The following is a 25,520-nucleotide window of genomic DNA, read 5'->3' on the forward strand; positions in this document are numbered from 1 at the left end:
CAGGCAGGCAGCATTCCTATAGCACTTGTGAGTCTTTTTAAGAAAAATCACAGAATAATTGTTCCTCGTTTTAACCAAGACTATATCTGAGACTGGACCTTTAGACCTTACCAGATACTGTTGTCATCCCTTCAACATGCATACTGTGTTCTGAAATAGTCTCCTGTCTTTGCCTTGGTGGAAAATGACTTTCTGGTGCTGTTTTCATTTTTGGTGAGACTTTCTTTAGGAGTCATTCTGCATCTAGTACCATCTCAAAAATTACCCTGTTTTCTACAGTGATTGAGAGGACATTTTATTCAACAAACTGTAGGCACTGGTAGGAGAAAGAGGTGGGGCAGGGGGAGTGCACCGCCCCCAGCACCACGATCCCGGTGGGGTGCCATCGTGGCTCCTCCCCCCCCAGCGTTGGGTGCCACACCCCGGCAGGCAGCACGCCATGCCCCACGGGCAGTGCACCACACCCCCGGGACAAGCACCAGCCATGCCCCCAGTGCCAGAGCATGAAGCTCTGCCACTGACTGTAGGTGAATCCTTCTGAAGATTGTGGAGAATGAGACTTGGAGGGGAAAACAGTTTGGAGATAAAAAATGGACAGTGTAATTTGTAACTGAGGTTCTAGTTAGTGACCGTTATCCCTTCTCAGCGTTCCAAAGACAGGCAAACATTTTTATCTGTACATAGCAATACAAATAAAAGCAGAAGGTAGTCAAAAGAAAAAGAGCAAACATATCATAGGGAAATGATAATAAAAACAATAACCCGAACTGTACAGAATGATGCCTGGTATGCAAAATAGCAGAAGTAGCAGCAGGAATCAGTAGATGTACCAAAGAAAAGGAACCAAAGCATACCAAATCAAATAGCAGTTCATCTAGGTGAAAACCAAACCATCAACAAAGACAGACTTGAGATGTTTTCACCAAGTCTAGCTGCTTTTGGGGAGCTGAGCTTTGGGGTACTGATAGCAAGGAATAGATCTCTTAAATTATTCATGAATGAATAATAGGTGAATGATAGGTCATGATTGCATTATAACATTGTCAAGTAGGAGTGTCAAAACTCCCTTAGATTGAGTAATAGTAATGTCTCTTCAAAGGTTTTTTAAAACAACAGACACCCAGATAGAACAGCCCATAACACTTTGTACTACTTTGGTTCACATGATTGCATTAAGAGATTTCCTGCTAGGTTTTGTCTGTCTCCAATCCATCTTGTTATCAAAAGCTTGTAAGGAAGGACCACCTAGTGAACACTTCCCTCTGCTTTTAAATGTGCATCTCCTCTCAGAACCAATTAAGTAAAAATGCCTCTTGCCTCCCCTATGGATTTTCTACCTGTGTGTTCAGTTCTGCCTGCTTATCAGAGAAGCTAAAATAGTCTTTGCCATTTAGTCCCGCAGAGCCATGTTGGGCTCTAAAAAGCAGAGTGGGATTCTCATAGGCAGCCTTAGGGAAGTGCCAGCTCTGTGCTTAGGTTGGAAGCGGGGGGCCTTTTTCAGCAAAGGAAGACAGACATTTCTCAGGGCGAGGGGGGGATGGGACACAATTCAGCAGGGCCAAAGGTATAAGCCTGTAATGATTTCCTGAATATTATGCTGTGTGTGTTAAGTACTTTTAGAATGGGGATTCACAGGATACATGAATATGGGGATGGTTCGGGGAATGAGGAATCTCCATAAGATGAGCATATTTAAATACTGCTCGATGGTTCTTGGATCTATGATGAGAGAAGTAGCCCTGAAAAATCCTCCCATCAAATTTTTGATTGTGAAAATTATTATTCTCTCCTACTGTGCCCTGAACCTGAGTCCTTTCTGCACTGCAGCCTCTGCTCCTAAAATACAGTGGTACCTCGGGTTAAGAACTTAATTCGTTCTGGAGGTCTGTTCTTAACCTGAAACTGTTCTTAACCTGAAGCACCACTTTAACTAATGGGGCCTCCCACTGCCACCGTGCCGCTGGAGCATGATTTCTGTTCACATCCTGAAGCAAAGTTCTTAACCCGAGGTACTATTTCTGGGTTAGCGGAGTCTGTAACCTGAAGCGTCTGTAACCTGAAGCGTCTGTAACCCAAGGTACCACTGTACTAGTGAAGTGCTAACGTATGGGACAGAGACACTGCTGATCCCAGAGCAAGTGCCTATTCAAGTGGAGCTCTCAAAGCTGCTACTGCTAAAAGAGAGGCCACTTTCTAAGGTCAAAGTAAAACTAGTCTGGGCGGACCATAATGCTTAGACCTTGATTGTTGGCACTGATAATCTCAATGGGTGTCACACATTTTATGTTAAGGTTTGAGAGGTTTGCTGTACACCAGGATTGGGGAACCTGGTGCCCTCCAGTTGTTGTTGTCCTTAGTCCCAACCGGCTTGGCTAATGGTAAGAGATGGTGGGTACTGGAGTCAAAGTACACCAGGAGGGCCACATGTTCCCCACCCCTGCTGTAGAATAAAGCCTCTGAAGTATCTGCCTCATCCATCCAGACAGCAATGCACTTCTTTCAAAATACCCACCTGTTTTCCCCTGGTGCCAAAGGGTAATTCCCTTGCTGCTGCAAGCTGGTGGTGCATAGGTGTGCTTCATTTTGCTTTAATGTGGAGAAGTCTTGCACAGAGATTCAAGATGAGCAGCAACAATGTCTGCAGTACTGATTACAAGAGCAAAAGCTAACATTGTACAGTATAAGGGAAACCGGAGGCCAAAACAGTAGTTTTAATGTAACAAGACCTGCATTACAAAGTCTCATTTAAAGCAGTATTTTGAAAAACGATAACCTAAACCAGGGGTTGTCAACCTGGTGCCTACCGCCCACTAGTGGATTCTAGGTGGGCAGTAGGGGGTTCTATGGCACAAGCTGAATCCTCCTCCCATTGAGCACTGGTGGGCAGTTAAGAAAATTTTACCATCAAGAAAGATGGATTAGTGGGCGGTAGGTATAAAAAGGTTGACTACCTCTGACCTAAATGTCTTAGCCTTCTGCTCTGTACCCTACCTATATATGTGCATTCACCAAGCCTGGTAGTGGCACATATGTGTGGAATAAGCATGAGACTATATGGATTGACTGCACTGCACTGTCTTCCACATAAGCAGTTTTGCTTAGCGTATAACATTGTCATTCCTATATAGTTGGTATAGGTTTTTTTGGTATTTTGAAAGCACCTGTCAGTAGAAGAGGTATCTGAGTCATCTGGTGTTTCATACCACCTCAAAGACAATCAAGTTAGGCTTTGAAAATAATTTTTCTCATGTGTATCAGTATGCTGATATTTGAGTCTTTAGAGAGTCACAGAAGTTTCACTGCTGCTTTACTCTTTAAAAGGATGGGTGGAAACAGCTGCCATCAACTCTTTCTCTTCTGTACTCAAGCACAGTTGGAACGGTACTGGCTTCCACCATAGCATTTATTATTTTTAAAGTAATCCTTCCAGTTTATCAAAATCTCAAAGGTTGGATCAACATAATGTTGCAATCCCTATAAACTTTTTTCACCAAGATATATATTTTCTGACTGCTTATGTTGGCAGTTCAACAAATTCAAGATGTGTCCATTTTTTGTGTTGCCCTTTAACAAACTATCACTATACGTTGCCCTTTAAAAACCCACAGTGACTCAAATGAAATTAATTGTTGTAACGGGGAGCACATATATTGGAGGCCTGGGTTCTTTCTTTCTTTCTTTCTTTCTTTCTTTCTTTCTTTCATAAAACTGAGCAGACCATGTCTTGAGTACCTTGCAATAAAACATACATTATAATTAGTACAGTGGTACCTCGGGTTACATACGCTTCAGGTTACATACGCTTCAGGTTACAGACTCTGCTAACCCAGAAATAGTACCTCAGGTTAAGAACTTTGCTTCAGGATGTGAACAGAAATCATGCTCCAGCGGCACGGTGGCAGTGGGAGGCCCCATTAGTTAAAGTGGTGCTTCAGGTTAAGAACAGTTTCAGGTTAAGAATGGACCTCCAGAATGAATTAAGTACTTAACCCGAGGTACCACTGTAATTATAAGTTGTGTGCATGGCACCAGAACAGGCAGCCTCTGTGCACGGTCAAGCGTGGTACAAGGGAGTAAACATCTCTGGACATAAACAGAGGGTTGTATCCAATGCTAGTCACACTCAGAGCTGGATACAGCCCAGACTGCCTTGCACCCTCTCCCTGAGAGAAGTCAAGAAGTTACCTGCATTGTACAAGGGAAGGAAGCCCATGGGCATGCACTGAGTGCAATAAAACTTACTCTGCTTGCACAACCTGTGCTACCAGACTTCTGATACAACAAATGTTAGCATTTATACCCACCCATCTGGCTGGGTTGCCCCAGCCACTCTGGGCAGCTTCCAACACACATAAAAACATAATAAAATGTCAAACAATAATGTTTAGCATTAATAATAATAAATAAAGCATCAAACATTAATAACTGGCAAGGTTTTTGTTAAGGAGTGTGGTGGCCATTGAAAGGGGAGGGAGCATATATATACAGCACCTTGCAAAAAATGAGAGAGAGTGATACACTAAGCAATATGATGAACCTGTGCAGCCTATGCTACCAGACTTCCTCTATGAACAATTGCAAAGCAATGTCTACAAAGGTGCTTTTAGAAAACCACAAACTGCAGCACTTGGATGGTTGAAGTATGTATACAGCCTGTGTAAACATGAGCAAGTCACTGAAACGGGCACTATGTGCACCCATTGAAATGGACATTTCATTGAGTTCAATTTATTTGCCTGTGAGATGTACTAAATGAATGGTGTATGGGTATAATTGGTGATACTTCAGATCAAAACATGCAGGTAGGTTTTGTGTTTTAGAAAATGGCTGTAGCTGCTGTTCATCATGAGTTTACCAACTCAAAATGGAGCAAACATTGAGCTTTTCATTGCAAATGAAGTTATTTTATTAAGATTACAAAATGCCCTTTATTTCTTAGGATTGTTTTACGGCAAAAGAGATAACCATGGAAATTAGTACAATTTAGACAAAAAAACCAGTTGTCCTTTTACCAGAATATTTGACATCATTGCAGATTCGGTGGCTAATGCAGCTCAATGAAAATACAGAAAAGGCATTGCAGAAATATTGTGGATACAGCCATGTAAAAATTCTCCATTAAACAATATCCACAGCAAACAAGGCAAGCAAAAGAAGTATCTTGTGCTGTGTTTACTCTGTGCTGTCATACAAAGTGCATCATGGCCTACATCAATGTGCAATTACTGCTGTCATTTCATGTGTGAAGAAAATGGTCTGGCCTTGCACATTCAGCAGATGGCAAATTCACTCTCAAATGGATCTCTCTCTCTTTTTTTTCTGTTTATAGTAAGCAGCCTTCACAAGGGTTGTTTTTTCTAATAGTCTCCCCTTTATTGATAGAACTGAAGAGGGATATAATTAGGAATTAATGATCACCAGTTAATTCCCATTTCTGCCCCTCAGTGGTTGTTGTTTACATGTGTTGATAGCTGACACAAGATGGGAATTTCAAATTGCTATGCCATCATATGATAGTGGGGATCTTCGTGAAAAAGGAATGGTTGTATGCCTGTGCTTAATACAGCAATAAGGCAACCTAGAGCTTTTATCTAGATCTTCTTTCACTGTGTGTGTGTGTGTGTGTGTGTGTGTGTGTGTGTGTGTGTAAAAATTACTGTAGTACCCTAGGAATTGTCTTTTACAAAAAGGGAATCCATGTTGAATGTTACCTTTTTAATGTGGAAGAATTATACTGGATGCCCACCTTTTTGTCAAGATAAAAAAATCATGTTCCTTTCTCTATGCTTTTAGCTATTTATATGTACTTTAGCTCACCTTTTCAGCTCTCTGTCCATTCTCACATTTTAGTTACAGCAAGCACAATAGAGAAAAGAATCACATATAATAGTGTGGGAAACTGTGTCAAGTTTTGAATGTATATATGAGCACTATCTAGCACAACTGGACAGTAATAATAATAATAATAATAATAATAATAATAATAATAATAATAATTTATTATTTATACCCCGCCCATCTGGCTGAGTTTCCCCAGCCACTCTGGGCGGCTCCCAATCAGTGTTAAAAACAGTACAGCGTTACATATTAAAAACTTCCCTGAACAGGGCTGCCTTAAGATGTCTTCTGAATGTCAGGTAATTATTTATCTCTTTGACATCTGATGGGAGGGCGTTCCACAGGGCGGGCGCCACTACCGAGAAGGCGCCTGGTAGAAGTAGTCTGGTTTAGCTAATCTTAGTTGCAAAAAATGAGCTACAAGGTAGCTTTGGTTTTCTAATCACTTCAGTAATAAAAGGGGTGTTCTGGGCTGGATCTGAGCTGTAAGAAAAACAAGATATATAGTAAAATGGCTGTTGAATATTGCCTTTGCTAAGCACTATGTACTCATTCATTCATTCCTCCACACTTCACATGCGGAGATAATGAGCTTTGTAAAGAGTGTAATGATGAAAGTCACTCCTCTAGAGAGGGCTGGGTTGCTTCCATCTCCATGGAGACGCATGATAGATTACAGTGAAACTGACCTTCCCTGGATTGTTGGCATGCTCTAAAATAAATTCAATTTTCTCTCTCTGGCCCTCAAGGGAATTCAGGCAAAGACGAGCTTTCCATGCATGCCAGTGCAGTGCACTAGCAAAGCTGACTACGAGGAAAGGGCAGGCAGCTGAAGCTGCGTCCAGGTATACTGGATTGTTAAACTATGATCAAAGGGGTGACTGATGAAAGCGAGCATGTATGAAATGGGAAGGTCATGTAAATCAATCTACTGAAATTTATTGGACGGAATGAGATGCAGTGGGGCCAGCAGTGAAAGTAGGCTTTGGATAGCCTGAATCAAGCAGCGGAGAAGTATACAGTGCACTTAACAAAAAGGCTCCTTTGATGCAGAGGCAAGGAGGTGAAAGGGGGGAAGCCTACAAGAGAGAAAAGAAGCAGGGATACAGTGAGATTGCAGAGCAGCAGAAGGTAGCAAGGGAGCCATTGCTGGAGAATCCATTGGTCTTTGCCTTAGACCTTGGGGGCCAGGGTCATTGAGAGTGGGAACAAATAAGAACTCTATGCTGATAAGTGTCCATGACTTCAGATTTCCCTCTTCTCCTATAAAGCTTGAAAAGTTTCAAAAAGGGCAGTCAAAATGATCAAGGGTTAGGAGCAGCTCTCCTGAAGCAAGGTTGCTTTTTAACTTAGAGAAAAGGCAAGCAGGGGAAATTATGGAGTCATATAAAATTATGCATGATGTGGAGAAAAGTGGATAGGAAAAAGTTTTTCCTTCCTCTCTCATATTACTAGAACTTATGGTCCATTCAGTGAAGCTGAATGTTGGAAGAAAATACTACTTTACACAGCACATGGATAAACTCGATAGTCGCTCCCACAAGATGTAGTGAAGGTCGCCAACTTGGATGGTTTTGAAGGATTAGAGAATTTCATGGAGAATAGTCAAGGCAGCTGTGTTCTACCTCAACTGCTATAGGCAGTATCCCTTAGAATACCAGTTTTAGGAAATCACAGATGAGAGTACAGTGCTGATTGCACTCAGGTCCTGCTGTGACGATAACCAGATTACTCCTGTTATTTTCATGGTTGTTTAGATTTCTAACTGTGTAATGTTTGCCCTGGTGATACTATCTTTTGTTACACTGTGTTATGATAACCAAGCAGCAGCTAGGGAGGAACCATGATTTTTTATTCTAAGGGCTCTTGTGATGCTCTCAATTTTCATACCTGGGCCAAGACTGAAACTGTGATCAAATATTGATTCTGTACAAAGGTAATGCCAAGAAAAGCTGAATTATGATCTGTTGTGTGAATTTATTCACTTCCTTCATTCTGCTGTTACATGAGGAAAGCATGCATACCTTAAATCCTGTTCCTCGTGCTAGAAAGTAGGCTCCTTCCACCTTGGCTGCTGACGTTCCATTGGGGTTTCTCCGCTACATCTGCAAAGCTATCCTCACTGCTTTAAGAACTAGAAACATTTTTTTAAAATCAAAGCTGAGATTCCCAGGGTGTTGAAGTCTGTGCCCAAATTCTGTATTTACATGGAGTTTTTGCATGATGCAGAGTTGTGAAACAACAACAATTTTTATTATACAATCAAAGACCTGGTAAAAACAAAAATTATGAAACACAGTTTTTTTGAAATGCAAAGCTGCTGAGCTTCATTTTTGTGCTGTTGCTGAGCCTTGTTTCATGTCTGCCTCTTGTCTTCCTACAGGGCAGTAATGTCATGGAAGATCAGGACCTTCGAGAGATTGGTATTAGTGACCCACAGCATCGCAGAAAACTTCTTCAGGCAGCACGGTCTCTGCCAAAGGTTAGAATGAATTTGTGTTTTCACATGAAAACATAATTTTTAGTATCGGAATACCTTGAATTCCATAATTATGAGTGAACAAATAATTTTACAGGAGGAGAAGCAAATAATTGCATTCTGCCATATTAATAGACATTGTAAGGAGAGGGTTTAGTGTTGCTTTCCTATTAAGCATGAGTCCAAATAGTGGAGTCAGAATTGTGTCGAAAGATACATGTTTTTTTGCAGCTTCTAAGTAAACTGAGTTAATGAGAAGATATCACCAAAGGAGGTGCATGCAAACATTGTGAACAAATCTCAGTTTAATCATGATAAAACTAAGATTAAAGTAGTCAGGTCCTGCAGGACCTGACATCTTTCCGCAGGGCCTGCAAGACAGAGTTGTTCCACCAGCCTGACTCCCTCCTCTGGCAACCTGCACAGAATTTTGCTTAACGGTTGCCATCAATTTGATTTTAATTAATTTTTATAATGAAATGTTTTTAGAATGTTGGATTATTTGATTGTTTGATTACTTGATTGTTGTTAGCCGCCCTGAGCCCGGCTTCGGCTGGGGAGGGTGGGATATAAATAAATTTTTTTATTATTATTATTATTATTATTATTATTAGAGGTTAAAGACTTCCTGATTTCACAACAGGTTTTTCCTCTGTTTGTGTAGACAATGGAGGGTCTCCATTCTCCCAGAATGCCAATCGAAATATTTCTATATTTAAATGTCCTTGTCTGGTTCTATTATTGGAAATATAGGGTGTTTCTATATATTACAATTTCACATAGTCTTTTTTAAAACAATGGAACAGGAAGATTTTAAAGTGAGTGAAGTGGCTCCTCCTAGAATAGACATTTTAATTTTACATTCCAAAACAGCCTGCTTCTTACAGAGCCAAGTAAAGTGGTTTGTTTGTTCAATAGTGTCTGCTTTTTAAGAAGCAAATTCCATAGCAGGAAGCTTACCATGAGGTTCTATATTATGCTTTGCCATGCAGAAAGCTTTTGGTTGCGCTACCAATTAAAAGTTCCAGAAGAAGCTGAATTTCTGATAACAATAGGATTTAACCATAGATCCATGTTGTTACACTGCATGTTTTCCCCTGGTTGAATTCAGTTGATTGCCTGGTGTTGTGCATTGAGCTTGCTCTCTTTTCCACAATGGGTCAATGAAAGCCTCTGGTCATTGTGGAAGAGTGCATTTCCAAGAGTGAGTTTTGACAAATTTTATCTCTTCAGGTTCCTGATCACTGTCCCTCCTTATGCGAGACTGTTCTGGTTCCACCAACAGTCACTTGCTAGATTAGACCAGTCCCTCTTGGATTTGTTCTACTTCTCTCTGCAATGGTTACTGTGCCACTGACATTCAAAATTTTGATCTATTGCTGACAACTGTACCTTTAGTTAATTCACTTCCAAGCCAACTCACTTCAACTCAGGCACTTAAGTAACTGTGGGGAATAATTAAACATTACATGCAAATACATGTATTTTTCCCTACAGAGTACAGCTGTAGAGTGAGTGCTTTGGATTAAAAGCAGTTTTAGGGAGCACATTAGAACAGAGAAGCAGCAGGTGAGAAAAAAATATGAAGAAGCTCCTCCCATTATTCCCATGCTTAATTTCCCTCCTCTTATATTCACAAAACAGCTTGCGGGGGTGGGGGGTGGGGAGGCACCGCCCTGGGATTTCATGCATTCTGTAGTTAGCCCTAGTGGCTCACCTTCACTTAATGGAGATAATACTTCTACCTCACAGGGAACTGCGTAGTTATTAATCACTGTATAGTTGCCACAACCAAATACAGGCTGGAGTTACACAGTCAAATGAAAATGGGATGTATCCAATATTCTCTGTCTAATAATGCAAGGGCTCTTATACTAGCAGATGGACAAGTTTTAATGTCATGCAACAGAAGAATCCAATTTAACAGCTGCACTAGTGAAAATTTGTTGTGCAACAAAGTTACCAGCAACCCACTTGCAACAATGTTCCACTGGCACAAAAACTTTCCAGCTGAACAAGTACAGTGGTACCTTGGTTCTCAGACTTAATCCGTTCCAGAAGTCTGTTCTAAAACCAAGGTGTGCTTTCCCATAGAAAGTAATGCAAAATGGATTAATCCGTTCCAGACTTTTAAAAACAACCTCTAAAACAGCAATTTAACATGAATTTTACTATCTAACGAGACCATTGATCCATAAAATGAAAGCAATAATCAATGTACTGTACTATAAAATAAATAAAACAGTATTGTAGATGATAAAAATTAAAATTAAAATTTTTTCTTACCTGCACTGATGATAGTCATTGTTTGGATGGGAGGCTTTTATCCATTTCCACAGTCACACAATCAGTCAATCAATCAGTAGCTGAACTGGGATCCACATAGTCACAATAACAAATTAACTGAAAAAGCCTCAAAACAAAACATGCAAAATAAATAGCAAAAACAAAAGCACCAAATATCACCTTAAAAGGTAAAGGGACCCCTGACCATTAGGTCCAGTCATGACTGACTCTGGGGTTGCGGTGCTCATCTCGCTTTATTGGCCAAGGGAGCCGGTGTACAGCTTCCGGGTCATGTGGCCAGCATGACTAAGCCGCTTCTGGCGAACCAGAGCAGTGCACAGAAACACCGTTTACCTTCCCACCGGAGCGGTACCTATTTATCTACTTGCACATTGACGTGCTTTCGAACTGCTAGGTTGGCAGGAGCAGGGACCGAGCAACGGGGATTCGAACCGCCGACCTTCTGATCGGCAAGTCCTAGGCCCTCTGGTTTAACCCACAGCGCCACCAGCGTCCCTAAATATTACCTTAGAACGCTGCAGTTGGACACGGAAGGCTTGAATTACAATGGGGGGGGGACAAATTAGCAGCGCAACAGGAAACGGGGGGATACAAATTAGCAGCGCAACAGGAAACATGGGGGGGGGGACTCAAAACAGAGCATGTTTGGCTTCCAAAAAAAGTTCGAAAACCGGAACACCTACTTCCGGTTTTGCAATGTTCAGGTTCTAATTGTTCATGAACTAAGCTGTTCAAAAACTGAGGTACCACTGTATACCGCTAAGTGACTTTTACTGTGGGTTGTATCCAACATAGCGCTATGTTCACACCTGATTCTTACGCATCTATAACACTTTTCTGTCTTGCTCCTTCTACAGGTGAAATCTTTGGGCTGTGATGGGACTCAGCCTTCTGTTCCTGTATGGCTTGACTCCCTGGGGCTGCAGGATTATATTCAATCATTTTTGTCGAGTGGCTATAGCTCTATAGACTCTGTGAAAAACCTCTGGGAACTAGAACTAGTAAATGTAAGTTGCTAACCCTATTCAGTTCCAGTTAAGATGAAAATTCTGGTGATTCACAAGGTGAAAGATTGCAGTGCTGTGTTAATACTGAGAAGCCACAATGTAGAAAGTTTTTTGTAGCATGTTTTTCTGACGTTCTCTTTCCCTGTAGGTACTTAAGGTAAATCTTATTGGCCACCGTAAGCGTATAATAGCCTCTCTGGCAGACAGACCATATGAGGAGCCCCCACAGAAACCACCACGGTTCTCTCAGCTAAGAGTGAGTCATCGTTTTTAAGGAAGAATGGGGGTGGGGGTGGCTACAGCATTTCTGTCCCCAGTAGGTCTTGCTTTTCTTTCTACACACCATTTTAATTAAACTTTGATTGAGCACATGCCTCTGGATTTTGGAAACCATTTGAAAGTTTAGAACTCAGGTGCTTCAGAACAGTTCCAAGTGGACCTCAAGTCATAGAATAGAAATGCAACATTTATACTTCTGTCTCTACAAAGTAAACAGCCCCAAATTAAATCAATTTTCTTCATGATGGACGTTAACTAAGTCTCATTTGAATTTATTGATATGTTTTGTAGCATTTAGAATATTATGTACTTTTATAATAAGTTAATGTGAGCCCTTTTGAGTATAGTTCATCATGGAAAAGCAGGGTATAAATGAACTAAACTTCCTTTTTACTGGTTATGTTGACCTTAATGATCATACTAAAACAAAAGGGGGGGGACTGAGCCTTGCCTAATAGGGGCATTTTTATTTATTGTGGGCAAGGTGCTCTGAATATACCCTGTGCAAATCTAATTCTTGTAATGTGTACCACCTTGATTTCAGTGCCAGGATTTGATATCCCAGACGTCTTCACCCCTAAGCCAGAGTGACTCTTGTACAGGGAGGTCTGCAGATCTTCTGCTGCCTTTGGGGGATGCTGGAAAGAAGAGACATGAGAGCAGCCATGACATTGCATCATACCCCAGAACGGAGAGACTCAAGGCACAGGTATTCCATTATGTTTTCTTATAGAAAGTCTTCTATTAGCTTGTAAGACAGGGGCCTCTAACCTTACAGCTGTAGTTGAGCGGGGCATGGAGGGGAATGGCTGGTTGGCCATTAGAAATAGATTGTTATGCTCTAAGATGGCTACCTGCTCTGGTGAGGACATCTGAGGGGCATGACTGACATTGGTGGGTGGAGGCATGAAAGCCTTGCAGCTGGTTTGGTTTCCACAAGTTGGGAAATGGCACTGTGAAATGTAGCAAGAAGAATCAAAGTTACTTTATGATGGTAGTAGAAAAGAGGGCGAATCTCATGGGAGCTGTAGCACAGTTTCGCCGACTGGAGACCCACAGTAGTGAAGGATGGCTGCTGCTGCTGCTGCTGCTGCTGCTGCTGCTGCTGCTGCTGCTGCTGCCTCTGCCACCCCCAATATGGAAGCAGATTTAGTGCATTGCTGCTTATCACCAGTATTTTATCCTGGAACTGCCACTGATCACTGCTCAGAAAGCTGTGCAAAAAGTACTGGTTTTTAAGGCTCTCAGAAACTGTACAATTGCCATGGGGAGGGGTGTCTAGTTATGGGTGTTCCCAGTCTTGACATTATTAACATTATTATAATTGCTGAGATACAGCAGCCAGTTTGTCGCTGTTTATCAAGCTTTGTCTGCCTTTATATCTTGTATGTTACAGTGGAAACGTGCCTGCCTAGTTCAAGACATTTTTAGAGGTAGCCAGACACTACCCTAGTCACAAGGATGGTATTGTGTGATGCTGTTTTGACATTTGGTGTGTTTTTTTAACTTATTTTTAATCATTTTCTATGATCAAACAACAACAAAAAAAGGAAAATACAAACAAAGAATAACCTACACATACCAAAGAAAAAAACAAACATCACCCAAAGCAAAACACATACACCGACCAAAAAACAGACATTAAATATCCACAAATAGCGATTGACTTCCCTTCATCTCGATTTTGGGTTATGTGAAAATTAAAACCATTCTGCAGTTTTTTCATTTTATAGCATCTACACATCGCCAGAGTTATGTTATACCTACTGTAATTTTTATATCTCTAGAGTTTGTTTCCATATATGTTATGAATTTATACCAATCGTCAATAAACTTTATGCCTTTTTTCTGTCTGATATTCTGCGTCATTTTTGCCAAATCCATATACTCAAACAATTTAATTTGCCAGTCTTTAACAGTCAGGATATTTGGGGTTTTCCAATTTTGTGCTAACAAAATCCTGGCAGCTACAATTGCATATTGAAACATTAAATGGTCTTCTTTCTTGATCTCCTCTCCAATCATTCCCAGAAGGAAGGCTTCGGGCTTTTTGACAAAGGTGTATTTAAGTATTTTCTTTAGTTCGTTGTAGATGGAATCCCAATTTTTTTTTAACTTCTTCACATTTCCACCACATGTGGTAGAAGCTCCCCCCTTTAGATTTACACTCCCAACATCTTTTGTCACCAGTCTTATACATTTTTTGCAATTTCACAGGAGTGATGTACCAACGATACATCATCTTTTCCATATTTTCTCTGAGGGCAGTACAAGCTGTAAATTTCATTCCTTTAGTCCACAACTTAGTCCATTTTTCATAATCCAAATTGTATCCAATGTCTATGGCCCACTTTATCATGACCTCTTTAACTTCTTCGTCCTTGGTGTCCCAATCCAAAAGTTGATTATACATTTTTGATAGTAATTTGGTTTTACTTTCTATTATTTCTACCTGGAACTTAGATTTTTTCTCATTCATTCCAATCTTTTTATCATCCTTCCATAAGGCATTAATTTGGTGATACTGCAGCCAACCTGTTAATTTACTTTTTAACTCTTCATAGGGTCTAATTTTCCATCCCCTTTCCGATCTTTTGAGGAGGTCTTCATAAGTCAGTCTCTCACCTTCCATGTTTATTTTTTTAATAGTTAATATGTCAACAGGCGATAGGCTGTTTTGACATTTGTAATAGCCCATGTGAGCCCATTTGCCAGATGAGGTTCAGTTGGCCTTGCTGTCTGCTGCTTTCATTAAACTGATTAAGATAGCAGAGAGACTGTTTCAGCACTAGCCCCCAAACTCTGGAAGACACCAGCATTGTTATCTTATTAAAAAGACAGTAAAATCTTCCTTTTTCACACATTTAAATGAGAACATAAATGTTCCATGGATGCTATGTCTTATATGTGCTTTTCCAGTGATAGTTGTTTGTTTTATTTATATTTTTGTAAGTATATATGGCTTTGAACTATGTGGAAAAGTGGTTATAAAAATATTTAACCTATTATGCATTTCCCTAAGGCTGTTGTCACACTTGGGCCTCCCAGCTGCCTTTGTTTCCCTTCTCTGCTTCCATCCTTCTTGTGGGAGATTTATGATTGACAAGTGCATTGTCCATGAGATTCCCCCTCTTTTCTACTACCATCAAAGGGGGTGGGAGCCAAAAGGATTTTCCACCTTGGTCTGTTGGGTTGGGGGCATTGGTGAGGTCTGGGGGTGGGGGAATTGGTGAAGGGTAGGCAGGGTTGCAGATGAGCTTGGCAAGCAACTTGAGCAGGAGCAGAGCCCTTGGTAAATATACTCAGTAGAGCAGGCATCCCAGACCAAATTCTGACTATAACTGCAACTTGTGTTTTCAGGAGGAACGCCGTGAATCTAAACTTACACTCAGACCCCCTAGTCTGGCTGCTGCTTATGCCCCTGTCCAACACTGGCAGCATCAACCAGAGAAGCTTATATTTGAATCCTGTGGGTATGAAGCCAATGTACGTATATTCTAGATTCTTAGACAAATTAAAATAAGGTTGATATAATAGCCATCTTCAAATATCTAAAGAGCTGTCATATGGAAGACAGAGCAAGCTTGTTTTCTGGTTTTCCTCCAGATGGGAGGACACAAGCCAATGGATTCAGATTACAAAAAAGAAGATTCTTGCTAAACACTAGGAAGAAGTTTTCGATGGTAATAGCTGTTCAACAGTAGGACTGACTACCTTGGGAGGTGGTGGACTATCCTTCATTGGAGGTTTAAACAGAGGTTGGATGGTCATCTGTTGGGGGATTTTTAAGCTGTGATTTCTGCATTGCACGGTGCTGGTCTAGATAACCCTTGAGATTCCTTCCAACTTTACAGTTCTATGATTCTAATTCATCTGCTGCATAATCTTGGTTCTTCCTGTAAAGCATGGATGAGGAACCTGTGATCTTCCAGATGTTGGACTACAATCTCCATCATCCCTGACGGTTGGCTATGCTGACTGTGGCTACTGGGAACTGCAATTCAACAAGATTTGAAGACAACAGATTTCCCATCTTTGCTGGAAAGCATGGTCCTGCCACTTACATAATAGCTTTTACTTAGTACAGTTTGGCCTTATCCAGGCAGAAGTTTATAAGATTGCCTGGTTCCTTTTGGAAGCAAGAATATCTTCTCATCTTTTGGGGTACAAATATTTGTGTTAATAGTTGCTGCTACTGTTCCCCCGTTTCAAACAGTATCTAGGTTCCATGTTAATCAAAGATCTTCGAGGGACAGAATCTACACAGGATGCCTGTGCAAAGATGAGGGTAGGTGTGCACTGTGTAAAATCAAAACTTCTGATACCAGTCTTGAAAAGTAAACTGTGTTGTGTAGCTCAAGATTTGGAGGCTGCTGCAAGCACAAGATATAACAGCCAAACCACAAAACTTCGAAATTTCGTAATTCCCCTACAATTATCTGTTACCTTGTTTTAGTCAACTTGTTTGGCAAATATGTTTTCAGCTGGTATGCAGTATTTACTGCTAGGGTGTGTAAGGTCTGATTATACCTTGTTGTATATATATTATATATATACTTCACCGAATATTCATTGCCTTGAAAATGTATCTTTAAAAACCTAGCATAGTTCTTCCAAAACCTGATGCGTATTTAAAAAACAACTTGTCTGTATAATCCATCCTGAGAAATGTTTTAATCATGCCTCTTAATGAGTTTTTTTCTTTTACAAAGAAATCAACAGAGCATATGAAGAAGACCCCAACTATAATATTATCTATCACTTACAAAGGAGTGAAATTCATTGATGCATCTAACAAGGTGAGAACGATCTTAAGCTCATAGTTAATACTTAAAATCTTGAATGTCAAGTGACAGTGACATCATGGAAATCTGTTATGCAACTACCCATTCCTTATCAGTAAATACATCAAAATGTCATGGTAAATCCTGTAAGAATTGCCACTAGAGAAGTTAGGTAGAGATTGATTTTTCCCTTGTATCAGTTTTTCAGATAGTGCTTGCCTGTATTCTGTATTTGGATGCTGCTTTTGTTGCTGAAAGAATGTCTCGGAGTAGACATATTGAAAACAATGGACTGAAGTTTGTCATAGACACTAATTTTAATGGATCTGCTCTGAGTAAAAGTTAGTTGAATACCACCCAGGGTATTCTAACCCAAAATCATAGTTGCTATTTAGTTGTAAATAAATTTAATAAGAAGTTATTTTATTGTGAATAGTGTTTTCGTAAGATAATTTCAGTTACTGAGCAAAAAAAGCTGTTTGTTTCCGTTTGGCAGAATGTTATTGCTGAGCACGAAATCCGGAACATCTCTTGTGCTGCACAGGACCCGGAGGATCTCTGTACATTTGCCTACATCACAAAGGACTTGCAAACTAGCCACCATTACTGCCATGTCTTCAGTACCATTGATGTAGTAAGTAATGTAGAATATAAATGGCTTGATTCTTTGCTTTGCATTTTGCCTTGCTAAAAATAATCTGTAGGTAGTTGGTTTGCAGCAAAAAGCTTTTGGAATGCTGGTAATTCATATACGCAAACTTGGGGTGCAAGAATTTAAGCAACATATGCTGGACTTTCCTCCATAGTTTCTTTGCCCTGAATGTGAAATGGCTAGCAGTCCTGGTACTCTCTAACACATTTTAAAATCCACAGTGCTTTCTCTACAAAATATAGGGTATAATGTGTAGGAAATGAGAAGTAAATACTGGAGGTGTATCAAATGTTTTATATTTGGATTTTAGAACTTGCATGATAAAAAAGATTTTCATGGCAGAGCTATGTATGTTGCACAGAATTCTGAAGTATGTTTCTGCTTTTTGTTACAATCCTGGACATTAACTGCAGCCATAGGCAACATAGTGGGGTGGGGGAATAGAGTGTCTTCCCATACAAATTGCTCACCTCCCATCCATTACTTGATTACTTTTGGTTACACAGTAGAAATACTTTTCAAATTCACTACCCCCAAATGCACTTTGCCCTTTCTGTGCCCTCACCAGTATTTTTGTTCTGGAACTGCCACTAATCACTGCTCAGAGAGTTGTGCAAAAAGTGCTGGGTTTTAAGCCTCCCAGAAACTGTTCAATTGCCAGGTCAATCCAGTGTTAATAATCCAGAGGGGCTCCTAAGTCCTGAGAGCAAGGCAGTTGTGCAATACCAGTACTAGCCTCACAAAGCTTAGGGCAGTAGCCTGACTTGACTGGGCAGAATCCCTTCTTATGGCAGAATCCTTTTTTCCTGTGACTGGTGTCGGCAAGCCCAAAGTCACACAGAACAAAGGGATAACTTTAAAAGGTACCCGTCAGAAGCTGTTTGCTCAGACAAACTTTGTATTTCCACAGTGGCTTTGCTCTCCAAAGAAGGGTTGGGTGGGCTCTAGATGACTGTAGATCTCTGATCCTCCGTCCACCTTACAGGTACTTCGTGGCCAGGCTATTGAGTCATGTCTGCTGACTCTTGAGATATTTTCAAAGTGTGCTGTTACATTTTGCTTTAGGGAGATTTTATTGTTTTACCTGTTGTTGTTGTTGTGTAGATATATCTTGTATAATATTTTTGTAAACCATTTAGATACTTTTTTTCATATTAAGCTGTATATATGAAATAAATGAAGTTGGGAGCTTCAGCTCACAGCTTCCCCCTCTTTAGTCCATGTGGTGGAGAGGAGGAGGAGGAGGGCAAAGCTAGAATTAGCCGACTCTAGACTGTCATTTGCTCTAGCTCCACCTACTGTTTGCCTCCCAGCCTTCTGCCCTACCAGTCCCAATGGCCATCACTACCTCATTATACAAAATGGGGCTTATTCCCTAATTTTTACACACAGGATTGTCATATAAAATGGTCTTCAAGATACCAGACAGCACTCAGCACTCATTTTGTTTGTAGAAACAGACTAGCATCATAACTCTTGGCATTACTTTCTGAAGTAAGTTATACTTTGTGTTTATTTTCTCAAGAATCTAACATATGAAATCATTCTGACACTGGGACAAGCATTTGAAGTAGCCTACCAGCTGGCCCTCCAAGCCCAAAAATCAAAACCTCCAGGTGCTTTGACAGCTGAAATGATAGAAACAAAATCTTCAAAACCGGTGCCTAAACCTCGAGCCAGCATGAGGAAATCAGCAGTACGTATGTTAAAAGAACTTTGGTTCTTTCCTGTAGTTATGCTAGTTTTTAACATGATGCCTCACCACAGCTGATTTAAAAAATACTGTAAAAATAATGCATTGAGCCTGTTCAGGTAAGTAAGATAGTTAAGAGCTAATTAGCTGACCAAGTAACAATGAGACAATAGAAAGAATTGCAAATTACTGGAAAGGCTTAAAAGTATACTAATACAAAGATTTACCTTTTTATTATATATTCACTATTTTGACAAGGGCCAAATACCAGAACTGCTCATTGAAGTAAATCAGAGTGTTTGCTCATATTTTTTCCTGAGTTAACTTGAATTCCTCCTGCATGGTAATCCTGTGTTTTGTCTTGACAATGCTGATAGTTTGAAAGTGAAAAAAAAAAAGATGGGTAGTGGATGGGAAATACTTTTGCAGAAAAGGATTCTCTTTCACACTACCATCTCATGAGGTGGATTCATGTGTCTGATTGAAGTAGTAAAGTCCCAGCTTACATACCACTGAATGACAAAGGTCTGTCTGCCGTGAGGCATTTCTCAACAGTTCTAGAGAACATAGATATTGGACCAAAATCTGTTAAGTTAAACATGCAACCACTGCTTGGCTGAAAACTGTGCATGATGAAATGCAATAAAATGAGAACCCATGAAGACGCAGGACAGTATTTTTGCTATCAAGACTGTGCTGTAAAGTTGTTTTCCCTCCAAATTGTTGCTTGGGCAGCCTACACGCTATACTGACACCCTAAAATGAATTTACTGCTTTTAGAACTACTAGTTGCTGGTGCCTTGTGCACACAGGCTTTCTCCCTTTCTTTCTGAAGTTTCCTCTGTAGGACTGACAGAAACATGTAATCAATGACACATTTACTGAGTACTTCATTTCTTTTTTTCAGCAGTTCCCATAAAGAGTCCTTGTCAATATAGCAAGGAAATAAACATACCAGAGTACTGGCCCATGTGCTCTCTATACTTGTTGCTCTCCTTTAATGTTACCTTTTGTCTGTGTTTTGCTTGCTCCCGTTCCTCAGGTGCCGCTCCCTCCCGATAGTCGCTGTTGTTACTGTCACACCTGTACTACACACCGTCCCTCCTATCTGCCGCTGCAATCTGTTAGTCAAGGAGCTAAGGTCTTTACCATTCTTGCAGTCACATGTCTCTCGTTACAAACGTTTTCTGTTATCAAACCAACTCACATTCAGTGATTCCCTCATTCTTTCCCCTTAGTTTTGCTGCTCTGTCTATGTTCCCTTCTGTCTTGACCTTGCTAGGTTAATTCATTCAAGCTTTCCTATACATTACACAAGAGGCGTTTCAAGGACAAGCTTGTAACACTTCTCACCAGCATAAAATGTTTCTTCAGTGCAACATTTGCCGAGTTTTACCATATTAAAATCAATTTAACATTCAAGGAGAAGAGTTCTGTTGTTTAAGAGAATATATCAGATCATAAAAACCTAACCTTAGATAGCTGAATATAACACTTTAAACTCCAAATAAGCATTCTGTTTCTAGTGAATTTCAACAAACTGCTACCTTGAATTGATAATTGATTTGGGCTTAAACAAAATTTAATTTGTTCTTTTTCCAAAATGAGCTGTATCTACCGTATTTTTCGCTCTATAAGACACACAAGACCACAAGACACACCTAGTTTTTGGAGGAGGAAAACAAGAAAAAAAATATTCTGAATCTCAGAAGCCAGAACAGCAAGAGGGATGGCTGCACAGTGAAAGCAGCAATCCCTCTTGCTGTTCTGGCTTCTGGGATAGCTGTGCAGCCTGCATTCGCTCCATAAGACGCACACACATTTCCCCTTACTTTTTAGGAGGGAAAAGTGAGTCTTATAGAGCAAAAATACGGTATTTCTTTAATCTGAAAAACTGGTCCAAGTCTTTATGGTAACATTTTAAGTGGTAAATACCTGTATGTGTGCAAATCCTCTGCTTTAAATACTTTTTAAAAAATCTGACCTAGGCGGCTCCCTCCCAAAGCTGTCTTTGTACAGGTTTGCCTTCACATTCTCATAATGAGCAGCTTGGCTGATATGCTCTCTCCTTCTAATGTTTTCTAGCTCGAGCCATCTGAAGTGGACCAAGACTCCCAGTCCCATGCTAGTGTGTCCTGGGTTGTAGAGCCCAAGCAGGATTCCAAGAGGACCCTCAGCACTAAGTATGAGACTACTATCTTCTGAAAACAAATCCTGCATCCATCCCGTCTAACCGTGCCTTTGCAGTCTGATCTGTCTGCTGTTCTAAATCCCTCCTTCCTTCCATTGCTGACACTAGGTGTGGCACCATCAGAGGCAACAGCACTAGGATACCATAGACTAAACAGCATTTTGTATCTGATCTCTTCTGAACGCTGTGAATACTCCTAATGGAAACAAGTGTAACTCACTGAGAGAGCTACCTGTTTTAGATGTCTGTGAGGTGGGAGAAATGAAGCCTGTAGGAGTCAAATATGTGGATTTCAGAAAACACCCAGTGTTTCTTGACTTTCTCTTCATTTTGACACTGTGAATTTGTGGGGTGAAGTAACACTCCATAGGCCTTTTCTATTTATCATTCTAAACCTTGGACTGTTCTACAACTTTGGTCTCATGTGTACATGCTGTCTCAATTTAGATTTATACCTCCATACTGAGTCATGGCCACAAAACTGTTTCCAACAAGTAGCACTCTTCTACTTATCGTCTCAGAAGACACTAACCACTGTGATACTGCTTGCAAACCTCTTGCTCACCAGATTTCCTAGCATGGATGCTGCTCACAATCTTTGCTGTCCTTGGATATCTGAATGCATGGTATAATATAAAGTTCTACTTGGCAGTGCGTCTGCTCTAATTAAGCGCTTTTCCTTTTTCCTAGGAGTTAGGCTTGGTATATTTAAGAAAATGCCAAAAAGGGATGTTTTCAGCTGTTCATTAAACACGATGCCTTTTTTTTTATCGTTTCCTGGAATTATCACTTTCTGTTCAGATTAACCAATCTGCTTATAAATAATAATTTTGAATTGATTCCCCCCCCCAAACTCTTGTTAAAATTGAAACTTTCAAAGGCACATGTCACTAAATTGTACACAAAGACTGACAATCAAGGGTGTGCTTTTGCTGTAACAGAACACAGTTCCCCTTTAGAAGGGGTCAAAATTTCATGCAAATAGCATCCCTTTAAAAATTGCTAAATGTAGCATTCCAGGCACACTGACATTATCAAAATATTTGACATTTATTTGTCTTCAAGCAGGTGAGGTGTCTGTTGTATTTGCCTTATTACATTCTTCAAATGGCAAACTTTATGTAGCTCATTAAACAATGATTGCAAAGAAATGTTGGATTAGGACCAGCTTTTGATAATAAGAGATTATTTCTGATACTGTTAGAGTAGAGAAGTCACTATATTGGACAAAGATCTCAAACAATTTTTTATCTCTCTCTGTTCAGAGAATAGGGCCAGCAGTGAGACAGTTGTTGTTGACAGGTGAGGTAGGGCCAGATATCTGCCCACTGTCCCTGGAATTATGTCTAGGAAATTATACTAAGTTATAACTAGGTACAATTATAGCAGTTGAAGAATTTAGTCTCTTTACTGCACATTTGATTGTTAATAAATACATCTGTGCTTTGCTTTTATTCTCAAAAAGCAAACAGTTATTTCCCTAATATGAATAGTTTTAATCTCTGTCAGTAAGAGTTGCAGGAGTTATTGGTGATTTCTCTCTCTCCTGAAAACCAGATAACATAGTACATGTGCCTTTTAATGGTAAACTATCCAAGAAGCATCAGAGCAGTTGGTTATGAACAGAGGGCATCCTCCATATGGCTATAAAACACACAAAGCTGTGGCCATTAACTTCTCCATCACTGTAACGGAAGGCTTCCCTCAGTAGTTTTACATGAATGAATAGCTCGTTCCCTATATTTCTTTCCATTAATATTGTCCCCATTCTGTTTGCCTTCTGCCAAGCTGAACAGCAGACATCCACGTTCTTCCATGGAAATGTAGTAAAGGGGCAGAGCACTAAGAAGCAGAGAAACCGTGATGTATGAAGATCAACACCCGGCTCTGGGATATGTCCTTGGCTGCTCATTAAGGACTTCCAGAGTTGAGTGAAAAGAGATTCCAGCTACAAGCTGACAAAAAGCAGTATGTGTTTTTAGCAAGAGAATGAAACATCTGAGGTTAAGAGACTGATGCTCTGATTTAAAACAGTGGTGTACATGCAGCAATATTGTGAAATCCACAATTTCAGCATAACATGTTGTGTTGATGAAAGTGGAGAATCTTAACTGTTAAAAGAAAATGTGAATGTGCCTGTCTTACAGCATAGGCTGAGTGAATGCTAGAATATTAAGCATTATACACTTGAGGTTGCTAAGTAGTAGACAAAGATTCTGAAGTCACTGCAATATTAAACATTGAAGGTACTGGCAACTGTGAAGGTACTGTACACCCTTCACAGCTGCAGTGAAACAGGTGGGAAACAGGGCGTTTTTAATAAAAATTATATTTAACCCTTCATGACCATTGCTGAACTGATGCCTGGTACAAGTGTGCTTTTACTGCAAAGAACTCTTATTATTGCAGTATTTATTTTCTGGTTAAGTACAATTTTGTCACACATTTATGTATACATTGAATAACTGGACTGTAGCTCCATGCATCTCATTCCTGTACCATATTTTTGAAAATGTGGTTGTGCCCTGATGGTTTGGGATTTTTAAGTAGTTAATTCACTGATTAGCACTTTTTATACTAGTTCATAATTTAAGTATACTTAGTATATCAGTTTCACAATATGAAAAAGATGTGGAGAGATTTTGGGCATTATGCTGAAACAGTTGTTTCTTGTTCTACTCCACCCAAGAATGACTGTATACTTCACATAGAGTATCACAGTCTCGAACACTGGTTTTGGCTATGGCTGTGACATATACATCTTTCTATAGCCTATCTGAGGAAGTGCAAATAAGTCTGTGTTAGCTTGTGGTACCCTATTTTGTTAATGGCTTGTTTCGACTTCTGTATCTTTAAAATGTAATTTAGTCTTATTCCAGATGAAAAGGTATCGAGAAAAAACCAAATCATCATCCCAAAGGCCTGGCTTTGGAAATAATTGGTGGATGAATTTTGGAAATATTAACATTCCTTTATATTCATATGTGAATGGTATGCTGGTGATGGTTATAAATACTGAGGTACTTATAACTGTTGTGAGAGAATGCACACTGAACTGTTTTGCTATAGAGAGGATAGCCTTAGAAGATGGTGACAAAATGAGTGAAAGCTTCCAACTTGCTTCTTCCAGTGATCAGGTGCTTCCTTTCTAAGAGTTTACATGGACATAGCAATATCTATGACAGTATCTCCTGCTTGGGCATTCTTTATAAGAAAGTAATCAAAGCCATTCTGGTCTGGACTTTTCCTATGAATTTTAGTTATTCCTGGGCTCCGAGCAGTTTGAATACTAGTACAATATTTGAGACTCTTGCCTCTCTGTGGGGTTTTGCAGCACACTGAGAAAAGTGCCCTATATTCCTGGCACTGAATGCGTTTTGAGGTTTCAATGAAAATGCTGTTGCTGTTCTAGCACCAACCTATGCTGAAGTGGCACCAGCAATGCTCTTCCCCCCAGTGCTCCAAATGTTTCCCTTTTCAAAAAGATGTATGTCTTCTGTAGACTTCTTTTTATCTTTTGTGTCCAAAAGAAAACACTATAAATGTTAAGGTGGCTGAAGGAACTGCTCCTTAGCTCTTGAATGGGAAATCACGTTATTAAAATCAAACTCTTGCAATCTTTTTATTTTGTACATGCCATTGTTGGCTCATAGGATCTGGCCTTTTTGACTTTCTTAGCTTGAGATGAAAGTTTTATTTGATTTCTGAGGTACATAACAATTCTGCCCCCCCCCCATAAAAGAAATTCTAGAGCAGTTTAAGAGTTGTGCTGTTCCTGCAGACCAGATATCTGAGGGTACCTCACTTTTTAAAATAACTTCTACACTCGTGAAACTAAAATGAGTTGGGTGATACCTCACTCCTACATTGTCTCCTTTTGCATGATCAGTATGAATGTCTAGCAGCAGGAATTTCCGCTATGCTTGCACCTGAAGAGGGCAGGTCGATTCTTGGTAACAGGCAGTTTGGTTTACAATGTAGACACTCCTTTGCTAATTGTGATGTATGGCAGTGGGACTGATTTGTAATAAAAATGTTATTTAATCTGTCTTTGTATTTTGATACTTGAACTATTTCCTTTTTATTTTCTGTATATAAAAATTGTTAAATCTGTCCAGTTTTTTGTGGTACCAAACATAACCAATCTGTGCAACAACATAGACTGACCTCACTACAACAAGGCGAGACTGTAAATATTCCTGGGCTTCCAGCAGTCGTTTTGTTGTTTGTTTTTCATAATTGTATGACTTAGAGCAGACTAAATTAATAAAATTAGACACAACATCTCTC

The 25,520-nt window shown here is 39.9% G+C and overlaps 1 protein-coding gene and 1 long non-coding RNA gene across 17 annotated transcripts in view; one reads left to right on the plus strand and one right to left on the minus strand.

The window, feature by feature from the left end:
- ANKS1A (ankyrin repeat and sterile alpha motif domain containing 1A) overlaps nt 1-25,515 on the plus strand; it is a 124,536-nt gene extending 99,021 nt beyond the window's left edge. For 8 of the 16 annotated variants that reach the window (XM_053393064.1, XM_053393052.1, XM_053393053.1 and 5 more), the window contains 12 exons: nt 8,222-8,320; nt 11,482-11,631; nt 11,780-11,887; nt 12,455-12,619; nt 15,271-15,396; nt 16,127-16,198; nt 16,623-16,709; nt 17,191-17,328; nt 18,872-19,042; nt 20,082-20,180; nt 21,125-21,222; nt 21,339-21,994. In XM_053393064.1, coding sequence (XP_053249039.1) covers nt 8,222-8,320; nt 11,482-11,631; nt 11,780-11,887; nt 12,455-12,619; nt 15,271-15,396; nt 16,127-16,198; nt 16,623-16,709; nt 17,191-17,328; nt 18,872-19,042; nt 20,082-20,180; nt 21,125-21,222; nt 21,339-21,378 — 1,353 coding nt within the window. In that variant the 3' untranslated portion in view covers nt 21,379-21,994. Of the gene's footprint in view, nt 1-8,221; nt 8,321-11,481; nt 11,632-11,779; nt 11,888-12,454; nt 12,620-15,270; nt 15,397-16,126; nt 16,199-16,622; nt 16,710-17,190; nt 17,329-18,871; nt 19,043-20,081; nt 20,181-21,124; nt 21,995-23,018 lie in introns of those variants that run through there. The other 8 variants (XM_053393058.1, XM_053393062.1, XM_053393068.1 and 5 more) reach the window with 5 other exon arrangements.
- LOC128416036 (uncharacterized) lies at nt 7-11,486 on the minus strand. The gene is made up of 4 exons (XR_008331120.1): nt 11,131-11,486; nt 10,604-10,783; nt 7,863-7,972; nt 7-2,646 (listed from the first exon to the last, which is right to left on the minus strand). It is a non-coding gene; the product is annotated as an uncharacterized LOC128416036 (long non-coding RNA).
- Nucleotides 25,516-25,520: the final 5 nt, after the last annotated feature.

Source organism: Podarcis raffonei, chromosome 6 (genome assembly GCF_027172205.1).
Source record: "Podarcis raffonei isolate rPodRaf1 chromosome 6, rPodRaf1.pri, whole genome shotgun sequence".
NCBI lineage: Eukaryota > Metazoa > Chordata > Lepidosauria > Squamata > Lacertidae > Podarcis > Podarcis raffonei.